The following is a 24,813-nucleotide window of genomic DNA, read 5'->3' as shown; positions in this document are numbered from 1 at the left end:
GAACAGTTCAAGGTCTAAGCAATAATGACTAGCAAGCACTAAAAATACTCGAGACTAAAAAAAAAAAAAAAAAAGTACACACTTCCAATGGTAAAATAATAAGTGACCGGGATGTAATGAATATAGTCAAGATATTGTAACAGCTTGGTATGGTGATAGCTGGTACCTAGAATTGTCATGTATATAAATGTTGAAACACTATGTTGTACACCTGAAACTAATGTAATGTAATACTGTATGTCAACTACCCTTCAATAAAAAATAATTATCTACAAAAAAAAAAAATACTCGAGACTACAAAGCGATACCTTTAATCAGTAAAACATAGCTCTTCTCTGGAATTCCTTACAAGAATCATTATTAAGGTGATCAATAACAACAAATCATAGTAAACTAAATCCTTGAGTCATTGTATTTTACCTTACAAATCCAGATCCCACAAGCAGTCCAGCAATGCAGAGAAGAGCCACTATACTGTTGACCACATTTGGGTTTTGGATAATACCAAGGAGCACAAGAGTTAGGAATTCACCAATTAAGTGTGGGGCCAAGAGAGCAGCAGAGAAATATCCAAATCTGGCAACCTCAGGGTATAAGCCCAGAGTCCTAGAAAAACAAAAGGTCTTTAGTTTCTTCTCCAAGGGTTATCGTTTATGAAAATGGCCCCACTGGCCTTTTATGAATAAGTCCATGGGGGTCAGCAGGCGGAAGGAGTTTGCAGAGCAAGCCTTTGAAAGGACTTTTTGGAACACAGTCAACATTTGAGACCATTTATTACCCCAAATTGTTTCTTTTGGCTCCAAGTCAGTGTGAGCCACCTTTCGTCTTTTACAGCTCCTTCAGCTCTCAGGAAAATATTAACATTGAGACAGCAGTCACAGCTAACTGCAATAAGTAGGGTTGTTGAACCCTCTAGGCTTCTCCATAAATAACCACGTTCTGCCTATCCAGCCCTGCCCCTGCACTAGCTAGCCTACTGCCCTAATGCTAAGGGCTCCCCCAACCTGCCTCTCAGCCCCTCCTTCCCTGAGCCCTGTTATGTGTGATTATTGCCAGCATGATGCTTGCATCCTCCATCGAATCAGCCCTCCCCAGGTCTCCTCCATTCTATTCTTCTATTTTATTATTATTCTCCCAACCCCTTGCATTGATTTGACCTTCATATTCTTGTAAACAAACTACCCTATAGCTATGCTCTTGAACCCTTCCTTCTATTCCTTTCACCAAATAACATTTCCCTGATGATAGCATGTCCTCAGCAACCATTAGACATGGCTGCTCTTCCTTCCCATTTGTAAAGGAAAAGGAGATTGTATGTCTTATATCCATCCCTCCCTACCCTTTTCAAGGCCATCTGCATTTCCTTTTACACAAATCATGAAGTTTGCTTATACTATTAATTCTCTTCCCCAGTGCAATCCTCTGTGACTTTAAGACTTTCTGTCACCTTTGATGATTTTACAGCATCTGAACCAGGGTCACTCAGTGCACTCCTATCCAACATTACAGCCCTCAAGATCTTTAACCTTCTTGGTGAACCATCAACATCAATGCTTCTTAATTAGATAATCTGATCAATTCCAGTGGTTCCATCCACCTAATATTGATCACTCACCCTGTCTTGCACTTAAATGTTACTCAAAACTCTTCTTCCAAGACTCAGATTCTAAAAATTCCCTATCTGATCATGGCCTCCCTCTGTCTCCCATTTCCCCAAAGCCCTCACTGCCTCAGATCCTTGCCCCCTTCTGCTATTCTTTGCCTTACCAATCCCTACACCTAGAGAGCCCCGCTCTCTCACTTAAGCAACTGAAGGGGTGTTGAACAAGGCATATCACTATGCTCATTGGATCCCCTCTACCACTTGGCCTCAGCTGATGTCAAGATCCCTGGTTTTTTCTCATTGCTTATTGGGTTCCAATGGCATGTCCCATCAAGGTTAATATAAACCTCTACTTTAAATTACCCCCTCCCTAATTTCAAACTCTACCCCATGCTCATCAAATGGAATCACCTCCCATTTTATGAATTTCTCACTATCTTTATTTTCCCTACTTTTCATCTTCCAGGTCTTGCATGTTCTCCCCACCCCTCTCTTTTCCCTGTCTTTGCCAAGATTGATCCTGTCTACTTGCATCCTTGATCCCATGTTATCCTGATTCCCCTATCCCTACCGTGGTCTACTCTGCAAAGTTGATCTGTGAATTATACAATTTTGCTATAGTTCTGTCTACTCTCAATCTAATGTTTTTTCTTCATTTGCCAGATCCTAAAACACCCATACTTTCCTTGAGCCTGATAACCATTTAAGCAACTGCTCCCTCTTCATCCTACCCTACACGGCCAAGCTTCTCCAACGGCATCTGCTTCCTCCATCTCACTCCTTATACCCTTGTAAACCAGACTTGCACCCCCACCAGTCTACTAAAGCTCTTTTTTGGAAGATTGCCAGTGGTCTCCAATGTTACGCCTCGCCTCCTTGACGTCTGTGATACTGCACGGGTTGACCGCCCCTGTCCTTCCCGGGCTTCTCTGACGCGGCCCCGATCCTGCCGCTGCTGCCCCTCTGCCTCTTGTCACTGGATCACTTTCCTCTTCCCACTTTGTGAATGTGCCCCTTATACTCTGACAGCTTCCTTCCCTTCTGATTCTCTCTCCTACAGAATCCATTCTCAGGTCTTTACTCTTACTCTCCTTTCTTTTCTTTTTCTACTTCAACCCAAACCTCAGATTGACATCTCCACGTGGGTGTTCTGTAGCATCCTAGACACAACATGTTCAAAACCAAGTCCATTCTCCTTCCTGGCAATCTTGATAAGGGTACTGTTGCTTTCCCGTTCCCTCAGGATGAAAACTCAGGCATCATCCATGACATTCTTTACCCCCAAAAAATCCATTCAATTTCAGAGCCCACTCAGCTCTACTTCCCCAGCATCTCAGAGCAGTTCCTTTCTGCTGCCATCGCTACTCTCTTCTTTATGGCCTCTGGCTTTCCCACAGATTGTTGTTGCCAATGCTCCTCGCTGGGCTGCCCAGCAACTCTGCCCTAACTTCAGTTTATTGCCAACGTGATGCCAGTTCACCCTCCAGAGTTCAATACAGATGGGTCACTCCCTGGTTCAAAGTCCTCTCCTATGTCCCATTATCAAATCCACTTCATCCCCTTGGCCTGGCATTCAGCACCTCCCCTGTGGGGCTCCAAGGCTGTCAGGCCCTATTTTTCCTCTACTCCTTCCAAACCTTCATTCCCCACACTGCACGCACCTGAACCTTTTCTCTGGAAAGCTCTTATGTGTTTTTGCTTCTGAACCTATGGTCCTGTTCTTTTTTCCCTTGGAATGCTCTTGCTCTCTTTTCCATCTTCTGAACGTTGCTCACCTCTCAAGTTCTTCATAAAGCCCCCAAGAGTCCTCTCCCTGCCAAGCAAATAGACTGTTGGTCTCCTTTGTAATTAACTGTGATAATGGATGTGAGATGAGGAAAATACTTATCCCATCTGTACCTCACTTTCCTCATCTCCCAACAAGAATAATTTTAGTAGTACCACTTTTATAGAATGATTGCAAAGATTACTTGAGTGATATATTTAAAGCTCTTAGTGCCTGAAATAAAGTGCTCAAAATGTGTTAGCTGTTATTACTATATTCCTCAGTATAGGGTTTGTGCTTCTTTATAGAACTAGTCTTATACTTTGTTGAATTAAAGTCATCTGGAAATTTATGTCCACAGTCTGAAGTGCTCTAGGGCCAGATGTGTTTGGAATGCGGCAGTTACAGATTCTGGAAAGGTTGTGCACTGCATGGGCCACGCCTGCTGCAGTGGGATCTGGGACTCCACCCATAATCAAGCACATTAACATTTCTGCTAAACAGGAGTATTGGTGTGGGAAAAGTACAAAGAACCTCATGTTAGTTTAGATCAGATTTTGTCACTAAGTGAGTTCAGGTCAGAATGTGCTGCTAAAAGAGTTACAAAAACACTATGGCTTTCAGATATGTTTAAATTTTAGAATGGTAAGTTTGATGGCAGTGCCTTCAGTGTACTCCTCCTCAAATCTGCTGTCACACCTAGCACTGTCACTTATGAGGCATTCAGCAAATATTTCTGTCATTTTACAAGCATTTGCCACATTTTTTGCTAACATGTGCTGCCACTGGAAATGACTCTGCACTTTTGTGTCTGACTTCTTAACAAAAATAGTCATGACCTGCATGCTTACACGGAGCCTAGTTTAAAACTGTCCTGTTTTCTCAAATCTCACAGAACTCTTTCTCATGGGAAGTTTTCCCTATACTATATGGTCTTCAAAATCAGTGCTTCACAAATTTTAAAGTACATGTGAACCATGTAAGGGATCATGTTAATCACAGAATCCAGCTCAGTAGGGCTGGGCCTGAGATTCTTTTCTGCAAGTTCAACAGGCTCCAGAAGTAACACTATCACCGTGGTCTGTGGGCCACATTGAGTAGCAAGATTCTAAATCAGCAAGGCCTTCAATTTTTAGCCAAACTGTTTTACTCAAAAATACCAGGTTTTTAAATTTGCTCCTGGGTCATTTCGCTTGAACTAGGCAGGCTTGCGGTTCACATCACAGATCGGAGATCCCACCTGTTCCTGAGTGTCCCAGAATAGGGAGGCTTCATCTGGGCCGGCGAGGAGGGCCGCAGGGCCCCTGCCGTCGCCCTCAGGTGAGAGAGTCTGCCCTCCTGCTGACTGGGGGCAAGCGGTTTTGCCTCTGTCTCTATCCAGAGTGATGCTAACTTCTAAGAGCCTGCACCACGGCCTTCCAAGTCTTCATCTTGGAGCTCAAACTAAGTAGGCCTTCATTTACCTTTTACTTATGCATCACTTAATCCATAATAATTATTCATATAGTGTGTCATGGGTCCTTATAATGGCCATGGTTAGGAGCACTTACACACAAGCCCAGTGTCCTGAAGAAAGACAGTGTCTCAAGCTGCCTGAAGTTCCATCTTGGGATGCCAGGCTGGGCCCCTTTACACCACTGGAATGCCAGCTAATTCCCCCCATCTTTTCTTACGGGGAAGCCACAGATTAGGGAGCTACATCTCAAATCGTGACAGCAAATCATGCAAATAACTGTAGGCATTTTCAGATTTGTATCTTTTAAAGTTCTAAGAAACAAAAAGAATGGTCTGTATACCTTCAATCAAGCCCCAACAGCATCCAGGATACCCAGGGCCCTCTTCCCATAGCCACCCTCACCCCAGCCCAACTGTGATGTCCCAGGTCGGTCAGTGAAACCTCAGGTGGGGTTGCTGCTCCAGCTTCCAGCAGCCTGGGAGCCACTCGTAGCTGCTGGGGACCAGTAGCCCACTTCCTCCACACCTGGTTGCATCTATTTCAGAGCCATCTTCTCTGGCCAGACCCTGCAGCAGATGTGGGACACGTACTTTCCTGGTACGAGCAGTCCTGTTGGTCTGCTCTTAGGTCCCATGTGGCCCACGGTTGGGTTCTTTTATTTGTCCTGAAGGACAGGACATTGTACTGGATGTTGATGGGCAAAGATGAACCCTCCAGAGTAGAGAGCAGGGAGTTGTTCATCCCGGAGCTCTCCCTCTGCAGGTCCCACTGGCCATCCGGGACTGCATGGGAGGCCTAGTCTGAGCACTGAACCCTCTGAACGCCCCTTACCAGTAACACACACTGCTGAAAACCATGGTAGCAATGATGCTGAAGGGGAGGATGTGCAGCATGTAGGCCAGAAGCATCTGCCACTTCTGATACAGGCCGTCCTGGCTCTCCTGGTCGCTGACAGCTCGCAGCACAGGAACTGGGCATGGAAGGCAGGTTTTAGAATGCTGGGTCACACTATACAGCTCAGGGAAGGAGGGCTCATGCAAGATGAGCTTGAGGTCTCCCTGGGATGGAAGGTGAGAAATATCTGGGGCTCCCTCTTTGTGGAAAGAGAGGACCTGCCATCCATAAAACTATGAATAACCCCACCCCAGTAATCTACACTCTACCTGAATTACAATATGATTGCAAAAGTTGTCATAATTTGGTTCCTTATCTCTAACGTGGGAGGAGTGATATCATCAATACAAGAACACGCATGCAAAAGGGGCACAAAGGAGTGAGAAGAGCACTCTGTCCTTGGTGCAGGGTCTTGGAACAGGCAACTAGGTACCGCTTCTGGATCCCCACTGAGTTTGAAAATTAGGTGCTGGCTGTCCTAAAACGGCTCCAGAAAGAATGTACAAGTGCAAAGTTGGCAGGTAGCTGGGCCCCCATGGGCTGCACATCCTAATGGCCAAGAAAGGATACCGGGAATGCTCTGCTGAAAAGCACCCTTCCCGAAGCCTGCCCCACCAAGCACCTGAGAGCTTCACATTTTCCTGGATCCTTAGAGAGGCCCTCAGAGAGATCCACCTGGTAAAATAACTCACACGAGGGTGGAGGAAACTCAATAGTTACCTCTCCCCAGAGAGAGAGAATCTGGAGAGAGAGAGGGTGAGCTCAGAGGACTACCCGTAGAAGAGTGGAGTCTTGCAAAGTGCAAGCTGGAGAGGGGAGATACGGAGGGAGGGAGAAATTGCCCTCCCCAGCCCCTGGCACACACCTCCTGGGTACGGGTACTTACACAGAGTCACGGCGTTGAGCATGCCTGTGTACGGGGTGGCACCCACAAACTGGTACAGGAGACCCACGCGGTCCTGGATGGCACCCTTGAGCACATCATTCTGGACTCGTAGAAGGTAGAAAATGAGGAACAAACCCATGACAAGATTCTGAACCAGACGCATAATCACTGCCAGCTTATTTCTCATTAAGTTTCTCGTCACTTTCCTGAAAGCCAAACAACCCCACTTTAATTCCCTTTCTTTTAGAGGTGGATGTCTGACTGCCTACAGAGGGGTGAGGCTCTTACCTCAAGAGAACACCCAGTTTAGAGAGAGCACCAGGAGAATCTTTGGTTTTGAAAGGAAGCATTGGTAATGTTTTCAGGTGTTTTGTTCTTTCAATATTCTCCAGCATTTTGTGATAAATCATTGATGCTTTGTAGGCAGATTCAATCACCTGGACTCTCCTGAAGGTTTCTATTTCCCGTTCTTTGTTTTGGGTATCCACCGATGTCAGGTCCACTAAAAATTATTCCCGTAAAAATTGACCCATGTGTTCTCAAATGCACACACACACAATAGCTAACAATATATATTTCATCACTTGCTTAGGAGTACTAGCCATAATACCGCAGCCCATCAGAATATACCTGTTGCTAATGCCCACCTATAAAATCAGAACAAAGCTACCAGCAAGTCCATGAGGATTCCTCTAGGGCTGTCTGGGAGAATTTAGAAGTTCAGCTAATTTTTTTTTGACAAAGTAGATGATGCACCATATCATTCTGACAGGTCATCCATGGCAGTTAACTCACCCAGCCAAATTAACTCCTTAAAGAGCAAAAACACCAAAAGCAAGAATAAGCTCATTAGTGCTGGTGTCATCCAGGTAGACATGTGAGATGATGAAGTTTAAAATCATTCACGATGGGGAATGTGAAAGAAAAACTTACTATAAAAGTCAAAAGGATTTGAGTGTTCAGGACAAAGATAACCGCAGCCACTGAAGAAATCAAGCATTTCCACTGGTGTCCCACAGAAAATCAGCTCTCCGTAGCTCAGAATGGCAATTTTGTCAAAGAGCTGATTGGACAATAGACGATGTTAGTATGTAATCAGATCACCATATCCTTATGGAAAATAAGTCTCCAAGCAGTCAGTCCTGCATGATGATCTTGGCCATGCAGCCATATGCTTCCTATGTCCACTGGAGACACTCATCTGTTCTATTCGGCCTGGGTTGCTGCTATGAATGGTGCTGTATGCCAGCCTACACCCCGCTACAAGTGGGGTGGAGGAGAACTGCTGGACATGGTCAGTGGACCTGGGTTTGAGTCCCTGCCATGCCACTGAGTGACCTCATACCAGAATTTTTTTTTAAATCTCAGATTCTCATCTATAAAAATCAAAAAATCCTGGGAGGATAAAGATTTTTTGGAAGGGAATCAATGTGATTTAGTAGAAAAACACAGCCTTTGAAGCCAACTGGACCATGAATGCCAATTCCAGCTTTTTACTAACTGTGTGATATTGGCTCAATTTTGTATCATTGCTAAATCTCACTCTTCTCTGTAAAGTGAAAATGCTAATACCCGCTGCATAGGGTTGTTGTGTGAACTAAATAAGCTAGTGTATAGAAGGGTTTTGGTACATGGTAGGTGTCCTTCTCACATCAGGAGCTATTGACTCCAGCTTCTGTGGTCGGCAAATACTAATCTCTACCCTGTGATCCCCAGTCAACACGCACATGCACCCACTTTTGGTAAGTTGAGCCAGAGGAAAGACGTTCCCCTCACCTGGAAGAGCTCAGAGCGGGGCTGGTGGATGGTGAGGATCACAATGCGCTCCCTGCGAGCCAGCTCTGCTAGGAGGAGGACGATCTGATTTGCAGTCATGCAGTCCAGGCCTGTGGTTGGCTCATCAAACAGCATGACCTCTGCCGGAACAAAGAGTCAGAATTCTGAGTTACTGCCAAGCCCAGACTCTGTGCTCTAAACTTAGAATTTTGAACAGTTCTTTATTGAGCTGTCTGACCCCATCCAAACAGTGCACGGTGAGAAGTACCTGCATGTAAACTGGCTTTCAGCAGAGCCCAGGAAAAAGAACCTGACCCGGGAAAGTCCAGCTCCCAGCTCTGGAGCATTTCAGCCTTAATTCTCAAAGGGACAGGGCAGCAACCAGACTAGGCTTCTCACATTGTCCTATGGACTGTTTGAGCTCTGTCCCGGGACCCTGACAGGGAACAAGGGCTGCCAGTCTGGCACCAGGTTGTTTTTAAAAGACTGAGAGGAAACTGGTTAAAAAGACATAGCCTTATTTCATGTCTAGCACTTCCCAACAGTCATAGGGTCTTTACACTGCAAAAAACTCTGACCCATGGAACAAGGTCCAAGGCAAGCAGGTGTCTGGGTTCTTTAGAGGTTTTAACTGTAGATTATTTCTACCCAAAAGTCACAAGGGCTCAAGAGAACATCTCTTATTTGCTTCTAGTGAAAAGCAGACAGTCTTTGTCTACTCCAGGGTGAATATGTCCTCCCCAAGGTACATATAGCTGGTGAGATTTCCCCAGGTGGTGGGGACAATGACCAAACCAAGCACAGGAAGCAGGTGATCGACACCTGTCTTGACAGCCCCTCCCTCTGATATACAGACTTTTGAGTGTGTCTCTCAAAGTCCTACTTTCATTCCTGCCATTTCATAAATACCTCAGTCACACCAAAAGTCATTGGCTTTGAATAGCAGACACAGTGGTACTGCTCTAGGAAGAAGTGAGGATGGATAGGGCAGGGCTCCAATATTCATGGAAGACAGCAATTGAACATTGAAACACAAATGTGGTGCTTCCAGTCCAAGAGCTGTTTTGTACTTGGATGATGGAAGAACATCAGAAACAGCATAGTATTTCCAAAGAAAGTGAGTCTCTAGTTTGAAAAACCTCAGTGACTTCAATTCCACACAAACCCGTGTCCAGATGGAAACTGAAGAAACGGCCAAAAGCATCTGCAGATGTACAGAAGATGCCCAGGCAGCAGTTAAAAGCAGTTCTGGGTCCCACTTACTGGGATCCTGGAGGAGCTGGGCTGCAATGGAGACCCGGCGCCGCTCGCCATTGGAAATTCCCCCGAAGTTGTAGTTTCCAATTAATCTATCAGCCACGTGGCTGAGACTCAACTCAGCCATGACGGTGTCCACCTGCAGGAGACACAAAAGCCCAGGGAGGCTGGTCACTGCCGGGCTGCTGTTCCAATTCATGGGCAGAGTTTGGCATAGGAGAGGCAACATACTTCCTTTGCACACTTGGGCCACTTTCAGACTCACCACCCTGTGGGGAAAGCTTGCCTATTACAATAAAACACAATTTGGTTTAAATCACAACATAATACATGTATCAGATTAAAATAAATAATATTTTTTTTCACATTTTTAGAGCAATAAAAACTGGTTATTCTTGCTTCAGGGAAATTTGCCAGGAAACCACAAAGACTTCACTGGACTCCTCTATTTTAAGATGCTGCAGTCAGTCCAGCCGATCCAGGAAAGTCCCCCAAAGGCATAGTTACCACATACCTCTTTTTTCATGTTTGGTTTTTGAAACTTTATTATAACAAATGTTTTTTATGTAAAAAAAAAAATCCAGAGGGGGCGGAAGATGGCGGCGTGAGTAGAGCAGCGGAAATCTCCTCCCAAAACAACATATATCTATGAAAATATAACAAAGACAACCCTTCCTAGAATAAAGACCAGAGGACACAGGACAATATCCAGACCACATCCGGACCTGAGAGAACCCAGCGCCTCGCGAAGGGGGTAAGATACAAGCCCCGGCCCCGCGGGAGCCGAGCGCCCCTCCCCCCAGCTCCTGGCGGGAGAAGAGCAGGCAGAGCGGGAGGGAGACGGAGCCCAGGACTGCCGAACACCCAGCCCCCGCCATCCGGGACAGAGTGCAGGGCCCTCGATACTGGGAAAACAGGGCAGCAAGAACAGTGAGCAGGCACTGGAGGCTGGGCGACAGAGGACATAAGAAAAGCGCGCGACCATTTTTTTTTTTTTTTTTGCTTTTTTGCTGCTTTGTTTTGGCGAGCGCTTTTTGGAAGTCTTAAAGGGACAGGGACCCCAATATTAGGGAAACAGGGCAGAAAGACCGGTGAGCAGAGGCCTGAGGCTGGCACCGGAGAATAAAGAAAAACGAACGACCACCTTTTTTTTTTTAATTAAAATTTTTTTTTTTTTTAATTAAAAAAATTTTTTTTTCTTGTTTTTTTTTTGTGGTCGTTGTTTTGTTTTGGCGGGTGCTTTTTGGAAGTCTTAAAGGGGCAGGGCGGGCCACTTAATCCAGAGGTAGGGAATCCGGGATCTCTGGGCACCCTAACCCCTGGGCTGCAGGGAGCAGGGAGGCCCCTTACGGAGATAAATAGCCTCCCAGCAGCTCCTGCTCCAACGCGACTCCACCATTTTGGAGTAGCTGCCCGAGCCAGGCCACGCCCACAGCAACAGCGGAGATTAACTCCATAGCAGCCGGGCAGGAAGCAGAAACCCTGTCTGCGCGCAGCTGCGCAGCACAAGCCACTAGAGGCCTCTGTTCTCCCAGGAGAGGAGGGCCACAAACCAACAAGAAAGGAAGTCCTTCCAGCCGTCACTCGTCCCAGTTCTGCAGACTATTCCTATCACCATGAAAAGGCAAAGCTACAGGCAGACAAAGATCACAGAGACAACACCAGAGAAGGAGACAGACCTAACCAGTCTTCCTGACAAAGAATTCAAAATAAGAATCATAAACATGCTGACAGAGATGCAGAGAAACACGCAAGAAAAATGGGATGAAGTCCGGAAAGAGATCACAGATGCCAGAAAGGAGATCGCAGAAATGAAACAAACTCTGGAAGGGTTTATAAGCAGAATGGATAGAATGCAAGAGGCCATTGATGGAATTGAAATCAGAGAACAGGAACGCATAGAAGCTGACATAGAGAGGGACAAAAGGATCTCCAGGAATGAAACAATATTAAGAGAACTGTGTGACCAATCTAAAAGGAGCAATATCCGTATTATAGGGGTCCCAGAAGAAGAAGAGAGAGGCAAAGAGATGGAAAGTATCTTAGAAGAAATAATTGCTGAAAACTTCCCCACACTGGGGGAGGAAGTAATCAAACAGACCACGGAAATACACAGAACCCCCAACAGAAAGGATCCAAGAAGGGCAACACCAAGACACATAATAATTAAAATGGCAAAGATCAAGGACAAGGAAAGAGTGTTAAAGGCAGCTAGAGAGAAAAAGGTCACCTATAAAGGGAAACCCATCAGGCTAACGTCAGATTTCTCAACAGAAACCCTACAGGCCAGAAGAGAATGGCATGATATATTTAATACAATGAAACAGAAGGGCCTTGAACCAAGGATACTGTATCCAGCACGACTATCATTCAAATATGACGGTGGGATTAAACAATTCCCAGACAGACAAAAGCTGAGGGAATTTGCTTTCCACAAACCACCTCTACAGAACATCTTACAGGGACTGCTCTAGATGGGAGCACTCCTAGAAAGAGCACAGCACAAAACACCCAACATATGAAGAATCGAGGAGGAGGAACAAGAAGGGAGAGAAGAAAAGAATCTCCAGACAGTGTATATAACAGCTCAATAAGCGAGCTAAGTTAGGCAGTAAGATACTAAAGAGGCTAACCTTGAACCTTTGGTAACCACGAATTTAAAGCCTGCAATGGCAATAAGTACATATCTTTCAATAGTCACCCTAAATGTTAATGGGTTGAATGCACCAATCAAAAGACACAGAGTAACAGAATGGATAAAAAAGCAAGACCCATCTATATGCTGCTTACAAGAAACTCACCTCAAACCCAAAGACATGTACAGACTAAAAGTCAAGGGATGGAAAAACATATTTCAAGCAAACAACAGTGAGAAGAAAGCAGGGGTTGCAGTACTAATATCAGACAAAATAGACTTCAAAACAAAGAAAGTAACAAGAGATAAAGAAGGACACTACATAATGATAAAGGGCTCAGTCAAACAAGAGGATATAACCATTCTAAATATATATGCACCCAACACAGGAGCACCAGCATATGTGAAACAAATACTAACAGAACTAAAGGGGGATATAGACTGCAATGCATTCATTCTAGGAGACTTCAACACACCACTCACCCCAAAGGATAGATCCACTGGGCAGAAAATAAGTAAGGACACGGAAGCACTGAACAACACAGTAGAGCAGATGGACCTAATAGACATCTATAGAACTCTACATCCAAAAGCAGCGGGATATACATTCTTCTCAAGTGCACATGGAACATTCTCCAGAATAGACCACATACTAGGCCACAAAAAGAGCCTCAGAAAATTCCAAAAGATTGAAATCCTACCAACCAACTTTTCAGACCACAAAGGCATAAAACTAGAAATAAACTGTACAAAGAAAGCAAAGAGGCTCACGAACACATGGAGGCTTAACAACACGCTCCTAAATAATCAATGGATCAATGACCAAATCAAAATGGAGATCCAGCAATATATGGAAACAAATGACAACAACAACACTAAGCCCCAACTTCTGTGGGACACAGCAAAAGCAGTCTTAAGAGGAAAGTATATAGCAATCCAAGCATATTTAAAAAAGGAAGAGCAATCCCAAATGAATGGTCTAATGTCACAATTATCGAAATTGGAAAAAGAAGAACAGATGAGGCCTAAGGTCAGCAGAAGGAGGGACATAATAAAGATCAGAGAAGAAATAAATAAAATTGAGAAGAATAAAACAATAGCAAAAATCAATGAAACCAAGAGCTGGTTCTTCGAGAAAATAAACAAAATAGATAAGCCTCTAGCCAGACTTATTAAGAAGAAAAGAGAGTCAACACAAATCAACAGTATCAGAAACGAGAAAGGAAAAATCACGACGGACCCCACGGAAATGCAAAGAATTATTGGAGAATACTATGAAAACCTATATGCTAACAAGCTGGGAAACCTAGGAGAAATGGACAACTTCCTAGAAAAATATAACCTTCCAAGACTGACCCAGGAAGAAACAGAAAATCTAAACAGACCAATTACCAGCAACGAAATTGAAGAGGTAATCAAAAAACTACCAAAGAACAAAACCCCCGGGCCAGATGGATTTACCTCGGAATTTTATCAGACATACAGGGAAGACATAATACCCATTCTCCTTAAAGTTTTCCAAAAAATAGAGGAGGAGGGGATACTCCCAAACTCATTCTATGAAGCTAACATCACCCTAATACCCAAACCAGGCAAAGACCCCACCAAAAAAGAAAACTACAGACCAATATCCCTGATGAACGTAGATACAAAAATACTCAACAAAATATTAGCAAACCGAATTCAAAAATACATCAAAAGGATCATACACCATGACCAAGTGGGATTCATTCCAGGGATGCAAGGATGGTACAACATTCGAAAGTCCATCAACATCATCCACCACATCAACAAAAAGAAAGACAAAAACCACATGATCATCTCCATAGATGCTGAAAAAGCATTTGACAAAGTTCAACATCCATTCATGTTAAAAACTCTCAGCAAAATGGGAATAGAGGGCAAGTACCTCAACATAATAAAGGCCATCTATGATAAACCCACAGCCAACATTATATTGAACAGCGAGAAGCTGAAAGCATTTCCTCTGAGATCGGGAACTAGACAGGGATGCCCACTCTCTCCACTGTTATTTAACATAGTACTGGAGGTCCTAGCCACGGCAATCAGACAGAATAAAGAAATACAAGGAATCCAGATTGGTAAAGAAGAAGTTAAACTGTCACTATTTGCAGATGACATGATACTGTACATAAAAAACCCCAAAGACTCCACCCCAAAACTACTAGAACTGATATCGGAATACAGCAAAGTTGCAGGATACAAAATCAACACACAGAAATCTGTGGCTTTCCTATATACTAACAATGAACCAACAGAAAGAGAAATCAGGAAAACAACTCCATTCACAATTGCATCAAAAAAAATAAAATACCTAGGAATAAACCTAACCAAAGAAGTGAAAGACTTATACTCTGAAAACTACAAGTCACTCTTAAGAGAAATTAAAGGGGACACTAACAGATGGAAACTCATCCCATGCTCGTGGCTAGGAAGAATTAATATCGTTAAAATGGCCATCCTGCCCAAAGCAATATACAGATTTGATGCAATCCCTATGAAACTACCAGCAACATTCTTCAATGAACTGGAACAAATAATTCAAAAATTCATATGGAAACACCAAAGACCCCGAATAGCCAAAGCAATCCTGAGAAAGAAGAATAAAGTAGGGGGGATCTCACTCCCCAATTTCAAGCTCTACTATAAAGCCATAGTAATCAAGACAATTTGGTACTGGCACAAGAACAGAGCCACAGACCAATGGAACAGACTAGAGAATCCAGACATTAACCCAGACATATATGGTCAATTAATATTTGATAAAGGAGCCATGGACATACAATGGCGAAATGACAGTCTCTTCAACAGGTGGTGCTGGCAAAACTGGACAGCTACATGTAGGAGAATGAAACTGGACCATTGTCTAACCCCATATACAAAAGTAAACTCAAAATGGATCAAAGACCTGAATGTAAGCCATGAAACCATCAAACTCTTGGAAGAAAACATAGGCGAAAACCTCTTAGACATAAACATGAGTGACCTCTTCTTGAACATATCTCCCCGGGCAAGGAAAACAACAGCAAAAATGAACAAGTGGGACTATATTAAGCTGAAAAGCTTCTGTACAGCAAAAGACACCATCAATAGAACAAGAAGGATCCCTACAGTATGGGAGAATATATTTGAAAATGACATATCCGATAAAGGCTTGACGTCCAGAATATATAAGGAGCTCTCACGCCTCAACAAACAAAAAACAAATAACCCAATTAAAAAATGGGCAGAGGAACTGAACAGACAGTTCTCCAAAAAAGAAATACAGATGGCCAACAGACACATGAAAAGATGCTCCACATCGCTAATTATCAGAGAAATGCAAATTAAAACTACAATGAGGTATCACCTCACACCAGTAAGGATGGCTGCCATCCAAAAGACAAACAACAACAAATGTTGGCGAGGCTGTGGAGAAAGGGGAACCCTCCTACACTGCTGGTGGGAATGTAAGTTAGTTCAACCATTGTGGAAAGCAGTATGGAGGTACATCAAAATGCTCAAAACAGACTTACCATTTGACCCAGGAATTCCACTCCTAGGAATTTACCCTAAGAATGCAGCAATCAAGTTTGAGAAAGACAGATGCACCCCTATGTTTATTGCAGCACTATTTACAATAGCCAAGAATTGGAAGCAACCTAAATGTCCATCAATAGATGAATGGATAAAGAAGATGTGGTACATATACACAATGGAATACTACTCAGCTATAAGAAAAGGGCAAATCCAATCATTTGCAGCAACATGGATGGAGCTGGAGGGTATTATGCTCAGTGAAACAAGCCAAGCGGAGAAAGAGAAATACCAAATGATTTCACTTATCTGTGGAATATAAGAACAAAGGAAAAACTGAAGGAACAAAACAGCAGCAGAATCACAGAACTCAAGAATGGACTAACAGGTACCAAAGGGAAAGGGACTGGGGAGGATGGGTGGGTAGGGAGGGATAAGGGGGGGAGAAGTAGGGGGGTATTAAGATTAACATGCATGGGGGGGTAGGAGAAAAGGGAGGGCTGTACAACACAGAGAAGGCAAGTAGTGATTCTACAACATTTTGCTATGCTGATGGACAGTGACTGTAAAGGGGTTTATAGGGGAGACCTGGTATAGGGGAGAGCCTAGTAAACATAATATTCGTCATGTAAGTGTAGATTAGTGATAGCAAAAAAAAAAAAAAAAAAAAAAAAAAGGGCAGTTCCTGTGTGGTAACCTCCAACGAGTTCTACACAAGGGTATAAAGGGCATATAAAAGTGTAGGCAAAGGGTCTGTTTGTGTTTATACAGAGGATCAAAGCCTAATTGGGCTACCCCGAAAATGAACTAAGATACGATATGAAAAAGAACTTCCAACATCTGCACCCTCTGGAAGACTCATGCCAGAAGATGATCATCAAAAAACCCCAACAAAGATCCACGCACTGCTACAGCTGTAGATGCACTCATCCCACCAGCTCCTGGACTTGCCATGGGAATGAAGGAGATATCTAAGCTGGCCTGTGCATACAGTAAAACAACAAAATTGGACTGGATCTATACTGTTGGAACTCAACCAAGAATTTGGAGAAGTGCAAATTGTAGCGCTCCAAAGTCTTACAACTACAAACTATTTATTGTTAAAAGAACATATGGCATGTGAACAGTCCCCAGGAATGGGTTGTTTTAATTTGTCTGATTTCTCTCAGACTGTTCAAGTTCATTTGGACAATATCCACCATATCATAGATAAGTTTTCACAAATGCCTAAGGTGCCTAACTGGTTTTCATGGTTTCACTGCAGATGGCTGGTAATTACAGATATGCTTTGGTTATGTAACTATACTCCTATTATGTTAATGTGTGTGTGCAATTTAAGTAGTAGCTTAAAACCTATACATGCTGAAGTTACTCTACAAGAAGATATATCAAAGAAATAATCAATCTTCCCAGGTTTTCTTCCGCCTGCTACTTCTATAGCTTTTCTTCTTCCTTCCTAATTACAACCCTTAAATAGAATTCGTGCCTCATATCAAATTTACCGAGTATCATAATTCTTCCAAGTGGTAAAGATACCTCAAGACAAATGCTGGGCATAGAAGCCACAGGGCATAAATATGCAAAGAAGTAAAAAGCTAACTTTTTCAAACAATAAGGCTTCTCTCTCACTTACCAACTTCACATTTCCCTGTATGGCCCCGGAAGATGACTGGTTAGCCAGAGACGGGTAAGATTCCTCAAGGGAGGAACAACCTAAGACAGGCACAGTCGCAGGGGGGCCATCAGGTGAGAAATTGGGGATCAACAGAGGTGAGGCTTAGAACCTCACCCCCCCGTTCTGAGAGAAATCTTCTGCATACGTGGATGTTTTATTGCCCTGGTCTAGCTTGGATTAACACATAGTCTACAGGCACACACCTGATCAGCTACATTTGCTCTCTTACAACACTAAACTATGTTTTCTACCTTTATCTTGTATCTACCTACCACTTCAGCATTTTATTAAAAATAATAATAATAAAGAGAGAAATGTGGTATCCACATATAAATCAAGTATAAAAACCAAATGAGTATTCATATTTGAACTGACTGTTTATAGTTCATAATGCATGAGCAAAACCGAAAGTTTCTGTGATGACTGCCCTTGTACTGTTCACTATGTAACTTATTCATTATGTAAGAATTTGTTCTACATGTAAAAACTTGTTTGTTATGCCTCAGAAGATTGGAGACTGACAAAAATTAGGCTTGGGGTGGAATAATGATTGTGCATTGAGCATTGACTCCCCTATACAGAATTTTATTGTCGTTAACAACCATTTGATCAATAAATATGAGAGATGCCCTCACAAAAAAAAAAAAAAGGACAGACTTCCAATGGTAAAATAAATTAGTAACCGGGATGTAAGGTATAGCATAAGGAATATAGTCAAGATATTGTAACAGCCTGGTAGGGTGATAGCTGGAACCTAGAATTATGTATATAAATGTTCTACCACTGTGTTGTACACTTGAAACTCATGTAATGTAATACTGTGTGTCAACTACCCTTCAATAAAAAATAATTATTAAAAAAAAAAAAAAAAAATCCAATTTGGTTTGAACTAAACCTGGCTTTATAAACCTAAATAAGTCCTAGTGTCCCATATGGTCCAATCTCAGTGTGGTGTTGCATCATATATAATCCAGCTATCAAAAGGAATTAAAATAATGCCAATCTTCATTGGAATGTCTTAAAGGACTTTCAAGGGAGCCCAGTTTATGACCTACAACCACACTCCTTATAATCTCCTCTCCCCCATTCTCCTCAATCTACTTTTCTGATATTCTGCAGCTCCCTGAAGCCCTCTCCCTATCCTTCCTTCTCAGTTCCCCCACAACAATTTTAAAAATTCTTTACTGACTCCCTGATGGAGATTTGTGGCCTTTTTCCTCCCTCTCTCTTTCCTTCCTCAGTTTATCTCCTCTCCAGAGACTCCTTCAAAAATCTCTGTTTCCAGCCCACCCCTTACTGACCACCCCTATCTGCATTAGGCTCTAGGGAAAGCAGAAAGGAAGAAACTGAGAATACTTACAAATACGGTAATGAATTTTGTTCCCATACACCTCTAATGAGAGTGTGGTACTTTTTAAATGAAAAAAAGAAACAAAACGCTGCATTAGAAAGTAACAAAAAACTATACTGGAGTAAAAGAGGGGATGGAAAAAAGATTTATGGAACAAAGTTCCAGAGGAAACAGGATGAGATCAACAGCACAGGTGAAGTTTTGAACCAAAAGAAGGGACACATCTGAAATAGACACAAAGGAATATGGTGAGGTGGTTACAATTGCAATAAACCAGTATGAGTTCTGGAAAAAAAAGAAGGGTCTCTTCTTGCCATCAGAGTAGAAGGATCCTGGATATGAACTTCACTTAACGTAGCTATAGGTTTATGTGCTCAACAGCGAAGGCAGATTTCCTGAGCATCCCTTTCATCCGCTCTGCAACAGCAAAGGGGTAAAGCTTGCCCCTCCTGGCTCAGAAGGGATGGATAGAGAAGACATTTACTTGATCTGTTTCAGATGTCTCATGCTCTATTGCTCTGTCCAGAAGCCTCTTCCATGTTTTGCAAACACTCAGTCTTGGAGCACTGAGATCATTGAGACCCACTGGAATCACTAACCTTCTCTATGCTATGTGTACTCACAAAACTGATTTATCCCTCACATCAGCTCCAGAAGAGATGCACTATTATTCTGATTATTATAGAGGAGAAAACATCCTTCTTGGAGACATCCATAGCCTGCCCAAGGCTCCACCATTAGCAAATAGTTGTGCTGAACTGAAAGTAGAACTATCTAGTAGCCTCTCTCAGGTGGTCCACAAAACACAAGGTTTAGCCAACAGCCCAGCAGACGCAGCCTGCCCACATCAACCATGGCCTTATGTTCGGGTTCCTCAGAGCACAAAAGCAGATCAGCTGTGTTCTGTCCTTTGTTATCACCAGCACTTCCTTCTCACAAAATTACTTTTGCACCCAATGGACTGAAATTGCTCAGGAAGCACTCTCAAGCAGGGAGAACTTTTTGCAGGACATGGAGGGAGTGCTAGTGCCAGGGAGAGGGACCATTCACCAGGGGGACAAATTTGCCATCAATCGATTCCAAGGTATCCATGAATTTTCTGACTATTTATGCAAATATGTGCATTTTCTGGGGTAAAGGGCTCAGTGGATTTCTTAGATTATCTCAAAGGGATATGTGACATAAGTAACTCAGAAGAATCTGTTTATGACTTAATTTCTCCTACCCCAAATACCAATAAGATCTCCTGGCCATTTTAGAGACAGAAATAATAAAGCAAGTGGGGAGAAAGCATACAGGGTTGCTCACCTGTCACTCACTGTCAGGGCTACTGAATCGTGTGAACATGCCTGTGCCTCACCATGGGCTGGACTCTGACCTCCATCTTCTCAAGTCACAATGGGGCTCAAGAGACCCCAGGGTCCCAGGGAGGCATGATGGAGCTAGAAGGCCTGCGTTCCAGCTCTGCCATTCCCAGCTGTCTGATCTTAATCTCATTGGGTGTCAGGAGATAATGCCTCCCTCACAGAGCTGATATCAGAATGAAATGAGCAAGGGCTGACTGATGCCAGCCAGATAAGAGAGCTCAGAGTATAACCTGGTAGAATGGCAAGAACCTTGCAAAACTTCTGAGCACTTGAAGGTAACCAACAGGGAGGAAAGAGGGCTAGGTGAGGCTGATGGTCCTTCTTGAGGGCTGGGCCCCTTGCTAAGGATCTTCTGGAGTGAAAGCAATACTCCAGCGTTGTGTAGGACTCTCAAACAGAATGCCCTTGCCTCACCCGGGCATTACATAAAACAGGCCTGCTGCTACTTGGGACACAGCTGAGACCTAGTTTCACCCTGAAAGTCCAGTGGCAGATTTACCAATGCCTGATGAAAATGCGGCACCCTCAGCTGAGGTGGAGGATTCCCTTGGAGCCTCACTGGCTTAAAGAAAGGCCAGCTTTGCAGCCTGAACTGCAGGCATCACCTGTGTGCCCCTGAGGAACCTCACTGAGGTGGCCTGAGGCAGATGCCGCTGGTCTCTTCTGGCAGCCCTAAGAACCTATTTCACATCTACCTGTCCCTGCTTCCCTGGGCATTCTCAGTCCAGGCGGAAATTAGACAATCTTGTCAGGTCAGGTCCCTGTGGGTTTACTTGCAGCTACATCCAAACTGGGTACATTTAAAGAAACAGATTGGAACCTAGAAACACTTGACAATTCAATAGTTCCTTCCTTCATTAACCTAGTCCAGTTTGGATGAGGCACATTCAAGAAACTCCAAAAGTGCTGAGAAAAATCCCAACAGGATTGCAGGGTGAAGTGCAGTGAGGAAAATAATCATATCTTTTCAGAGCTCCTAGAACAGCGCCATCCAATAGAAATATTATGCAAGTCACATATAGAATTTAAGTATTTTAGTAACCACATTTTAGAAAGTAAAAAGAAAGACGTGTAATTAATTTTAGTAATTTATTTAACCCAATACAGCCAAAGTGTAATCGTTTCAGCCTATTACCATTTTTTAAAGTATTAATAAGGTACTTCACATTCTGTTTTTTCAGACCAAGTGTGTCTTTTACACTCATGGCACTTCTCGCTTAGGACTAGTCACGTTTCAAGTGCCAAAGCCTCGTGTGACTAGTGGCTGCCAAACTGGAAGCGCGGGCCTGGACTCAACAGGCAAGTGGAAGGAGAGCGGGTGCGAAGCCACTGCGGGGTGGCCCCTGGGGCAGGACCCTGGCCTTACAGCGAGGCCCGCGCTGAGGGCAGGCGGTACCCACCTTTTTCTGGAAGAAGCCCGCGGAGCCGCCGCGGATGGCCAGCAGCGCCGTGTAGCGCAGCGTCTCGCGCACCGTGAGGCTGCTCAGCAGAGTCTCGCTCTGCGGGAGAGGCAGGCGTCAGCGTGGCCCGAGCCCCCGGCTGCGGCGGGCGGGGGGCCGGGGACGCGCCCACCTGCAGGACGTAGGAGAAGCAGTCCTGGAACTGCTCGGTGCGCAGCGGCCGGCCGTTCACATACACCTCCCCGAGGAAGGTCCCCGCACGGCGCAGCCTCCCGGACATGGCGTCCAGCAGCGTGGTTTTCCCCGAGCCTGGGAGCAAGAAGAGAAGGCCCCAGACGAGTCCCTCCGTGAGGCACTGCAGGAGCTCTTGAGACCTCGGGGGACTCTCGGTCCAGCCCTGACTTGTTCTCTCTTTAGTTTGTGAGTCAAACTCATGACAGAAACATGGCTTTCCACCTCGAGCCCTGAATGAGAGGCACAGACCATGTCTCTCGTTCGGGTCCAGACTGAAGGGGCTTTGGCTGGCTATTTATTTGCTTTTAAAGCTATTTTGGGTTGAAAAAGAAAATAGAGAATCAAAATGAAAGGAAAACTAGAGCTCTAGGAAATACTGGGATCAAGAACATCTGGATTTCCTTCTGTGGGCCCCTGGGGTTGTTGGGTGGTTCCTGAGGGTCAGGGACACTGCCTAGAGCCTTGCTAACCAAGTGCAATCTTAGGACCAGCAGCATGTTCAGTGTAAAAGGATAAATGTTGTCATCAGACCATGACTAGATATCATCAGAAACCAGCCCATGAGACTCCAGATCAAGACCCCCCACCTATGAAGCATGACGTTGGCCTGCAGGACACACTTCTGAGAAGGTGGGTTCAACTCCTTGTTGTGTGCTACACACCACCCTTTTTTATCCTACACGAGGAAGGCAGAAAGTAACCAATTATGAAAAGATAACTCAGCCTTTTTTCTTTTTAAAGAAGTATATTATAATTATCAAAAGGAAAATTAGAATGACCCTGGATGTTCTGGTATATGCATATAGTAAGAAATGCTTAAAACTTGGAAATAGGAACTGACAGCAAATCTCAGGAAAGTGTAATAGTTTTACTCTGTGAATTCCTTTTCATTTAATCTTAACAGTACCACTACCACCCAGTTTACTTGCTGTGGCTATGGATTTAACTCCCCAAGTCAAAAAAGGGTGACCATGCTTACCTTTCATCACAGATTTGCATTGCCCATCTCTATCACAGGGAGGCATGCAAGCAGAGAGTGGCAGTAAATGTCAGCAATTTGCTGGCAAGAACTCAATCAAAAGGCTCCTCTGAAGCCAATTTGTCAGGATCTTTTAACGTTAAAATGTGCGGATGACCTAGTGTAGCAGACCCTGCGGTGTACCACACAGACCCCCTCCTCCGAGCCAGCACACCCATCCCCCAGCTGCTGCCGATTCACAGCTGTTGCCCTCAGAGGGCGTCGTCCCCAGCCACGGCAGCTACACCCTCCCACAAGCGGATAAACTAAGTCTAGCTATCCCAGGAAAGACCAGAAGGACGAAGTGAGGAATGGGCACATAGATAGCCTCATTGGAATCTGTAATATTTAATTCCTTTAAAAATAAGGAAAGGAATCTGAAGCAAATATGGTATAATGTTAAGATTTGATAAAGCCAGATGTTAATAGATGAACATTCTTTATGTTATTCTCTATTCTTGCCTGTATATACATCAGAATTTTTTTTTAATGAATATGGTGGCTAACTGGGCATCTTTGTGTGATTTAATTCCTCTTCTGGTCTCTAGGCAGGGTACCAATCAGGGAAATTGTGTTTACTGAGCACTGTGCTGGGTGCTTTACACACTTTGAAATATGAATGACTTATATGTTAGGCAGGACTTTACTCTTTTTCAAGTATCCTTCTAATTTCACGTTAGTACCAGGTTCCATTCACAGACATGTCATTAGTTTCAATCTTCAACATGGTGTTCAAACCAAAGCCTTTTCTGAATCCTCATTGAGAGTTCAGATTTAACGTATATTTTCCAGGCTTACCTGAGCTCCCTAAGATGCACATGATCTGCCCACTCTCTACATACAAAGAAACATCTTTGAGGATCTGTCTGTTCCACTGCTGCCGGCAAGATGTGACGTCCCACCAGGGCCCAACTCGATGGCTGTAAAGGAAACCCCAGAAGGGGAAAAGGTGCATGGGATCCCAGACCCTTACCCCCCAGCACTGATTCCAGTTGCCCACCCCAGTTGTCTCTGGACAGAGTCCTAAATGTGTTTTAGCTCTGGGTCCTCTGTAGACCCTGGCAGGCAGTGACGGAGGAAGATCATCTGTGTAGAACTGCTGCCTGGCAGCTGCTCTGAACCAGCTGTCTTCGGCATTCAGAGCAGGACCCTGTTTATTCCTTCAGTCCACCCGGTGTTCCTTCACCAGGCTTCATTACACCTCCTGCAGCCAGCACCCTCATTCCCCAAGGTCTCTCCCTCCACAAGGGCAGGCTATACACAGGGGACGCAACAGGAAGGGGTGAGGGGCCCAGAGCAGGGCCATGAGGCAGAGCAGGCTGCCTCCTTTGTCCCAGCTTCCAGGTCCTCCTGTGGGCAGGAGGAGGGGCCGTTCACCATGGCTCCTCACTCACCACTGGCAGCCTTTCCCCTTCCCTTCTCTCTCCACCTCGATCCACTGAAGTGGGGGCCCAAAGCCTCCGTGCATGCCCCGCATTAGTGAGGAAAGCCAGGAACGGGGGTGAGAGGACCACTTACCTCAGGTCATACCATCCCTGACCACAGCTCAAAGCCCAGGCTTCTAGCTCCAGCAGGTGGAAGAGGCATCAGCCTTACCTGACACTGTACGAGGCATGGAGAACACCCAGACTGTGCCGAGGCTTTGAGGCAGCTGTAGGGACTTCCGGGGAGCCCTGTAAGCCTCTGTTTACTTGGAGTCCCAAGGACCCCATGGGGGCCCTAGATGGGAGTTCACTCATGGCCCACACACAGCAAAGACAGGTGGATTTTCTGGTGGCCTGACCCTCCCTGGAGAGGCCTCAGCTGCAGAGCCAGCAGCAGACAGCCTTGTCTTCTCCTCTCCTGGCCCGAGTCCCTCCTCAGGCCTTCCCAGCGGCAGCCCTGAGGGTTAGCCATGCAGCCATTATCTGATGTACCTTTAGCCAGCGTGTGTGTGTTATCTTGGCAGGGGCAGAACAC

The 24,813-nt window shown here is 44.5% G+C and overlaps 1 protein-coding gene across 3 annotated transcripts in view; it reads right to left on the bottom strand.

Annotated features, from left to right (window-relative positions):
• The window catches only part of ABCG5 (ATP binding cassette subfamily G member 5), a 32,395-nt gene extending 7,646 nt beyond the window's left edge, over positions 1-24,749 (bottom strand). The window contains exons 1-11 of one of the 3 annotated variants that reach the window (XM_036925616.2): positions 24,451-24,749; positions 23,653-23,774; positions 21,775-21,911; positions 21,603-21,701; positions 9,644-9,776; positions 8,381-8,520; positions 7,538-7,667; positions 6,893-7,106; positions 6,605-6,810; positions 5,656-5,794; positions 421-606 (exon numbers count right to left, since the gene is read on the bottom strand). In XM_036925616.2, the coding sequence (XP_036781511.2) occupies positions 421-606; positions 5,656-5,794; positions 6,605-6,810; positions 6,893-7,106; positions 7,538-7,667; positions 8,381-8,520; positions 9,644-9,776; positions 21,603-21,701; positions 21,775-21,911; positions 23,653-23,774; positions 24,451-24,593 (1,649 nt within the window). In that variant the 5' untranslated portion in view covers positions 24,594-24,749. Of the gene's footprint in view, positions 1-420; positions 607-5,655; positions 5,795-6,604; positions 6,811-6,892; positions 7,107-7,537; positions 7,668-8,380; positions 8,521-9,643; positions 9,777-21,602; positions 21,702-21,774; positions 21,912-23,652; positions 23,775-24,372 lie in introns of all 3 variants that reach the window. The other 2 variants (XM_036925615.2, XM_036925617.2) reach the window with 2 other exon arrangements.
• Positions 24,750-24,813: the final 64 nt, after the last annotated feature.

This window comes from Manis pentadactyla, chromosome 2 (genome assembly GCF_030020395.1).
Source record: "Manis pentadactyla isolate mManPen7 chromosome 2, mManPen7.hap1, whole genome shotgun sequence".
NCBI classification, from domain to species: Eukaryota; Metazoa; Chordata; class Mammalia; order Pholidota; family Manidae; genus Manis; species Manis pentadactyla.
The sequence above is the reverse complement of the archived record's forward strand: the minus strand, read 5'-3'. Positions and strand labels throughout refer to the sequence as shown.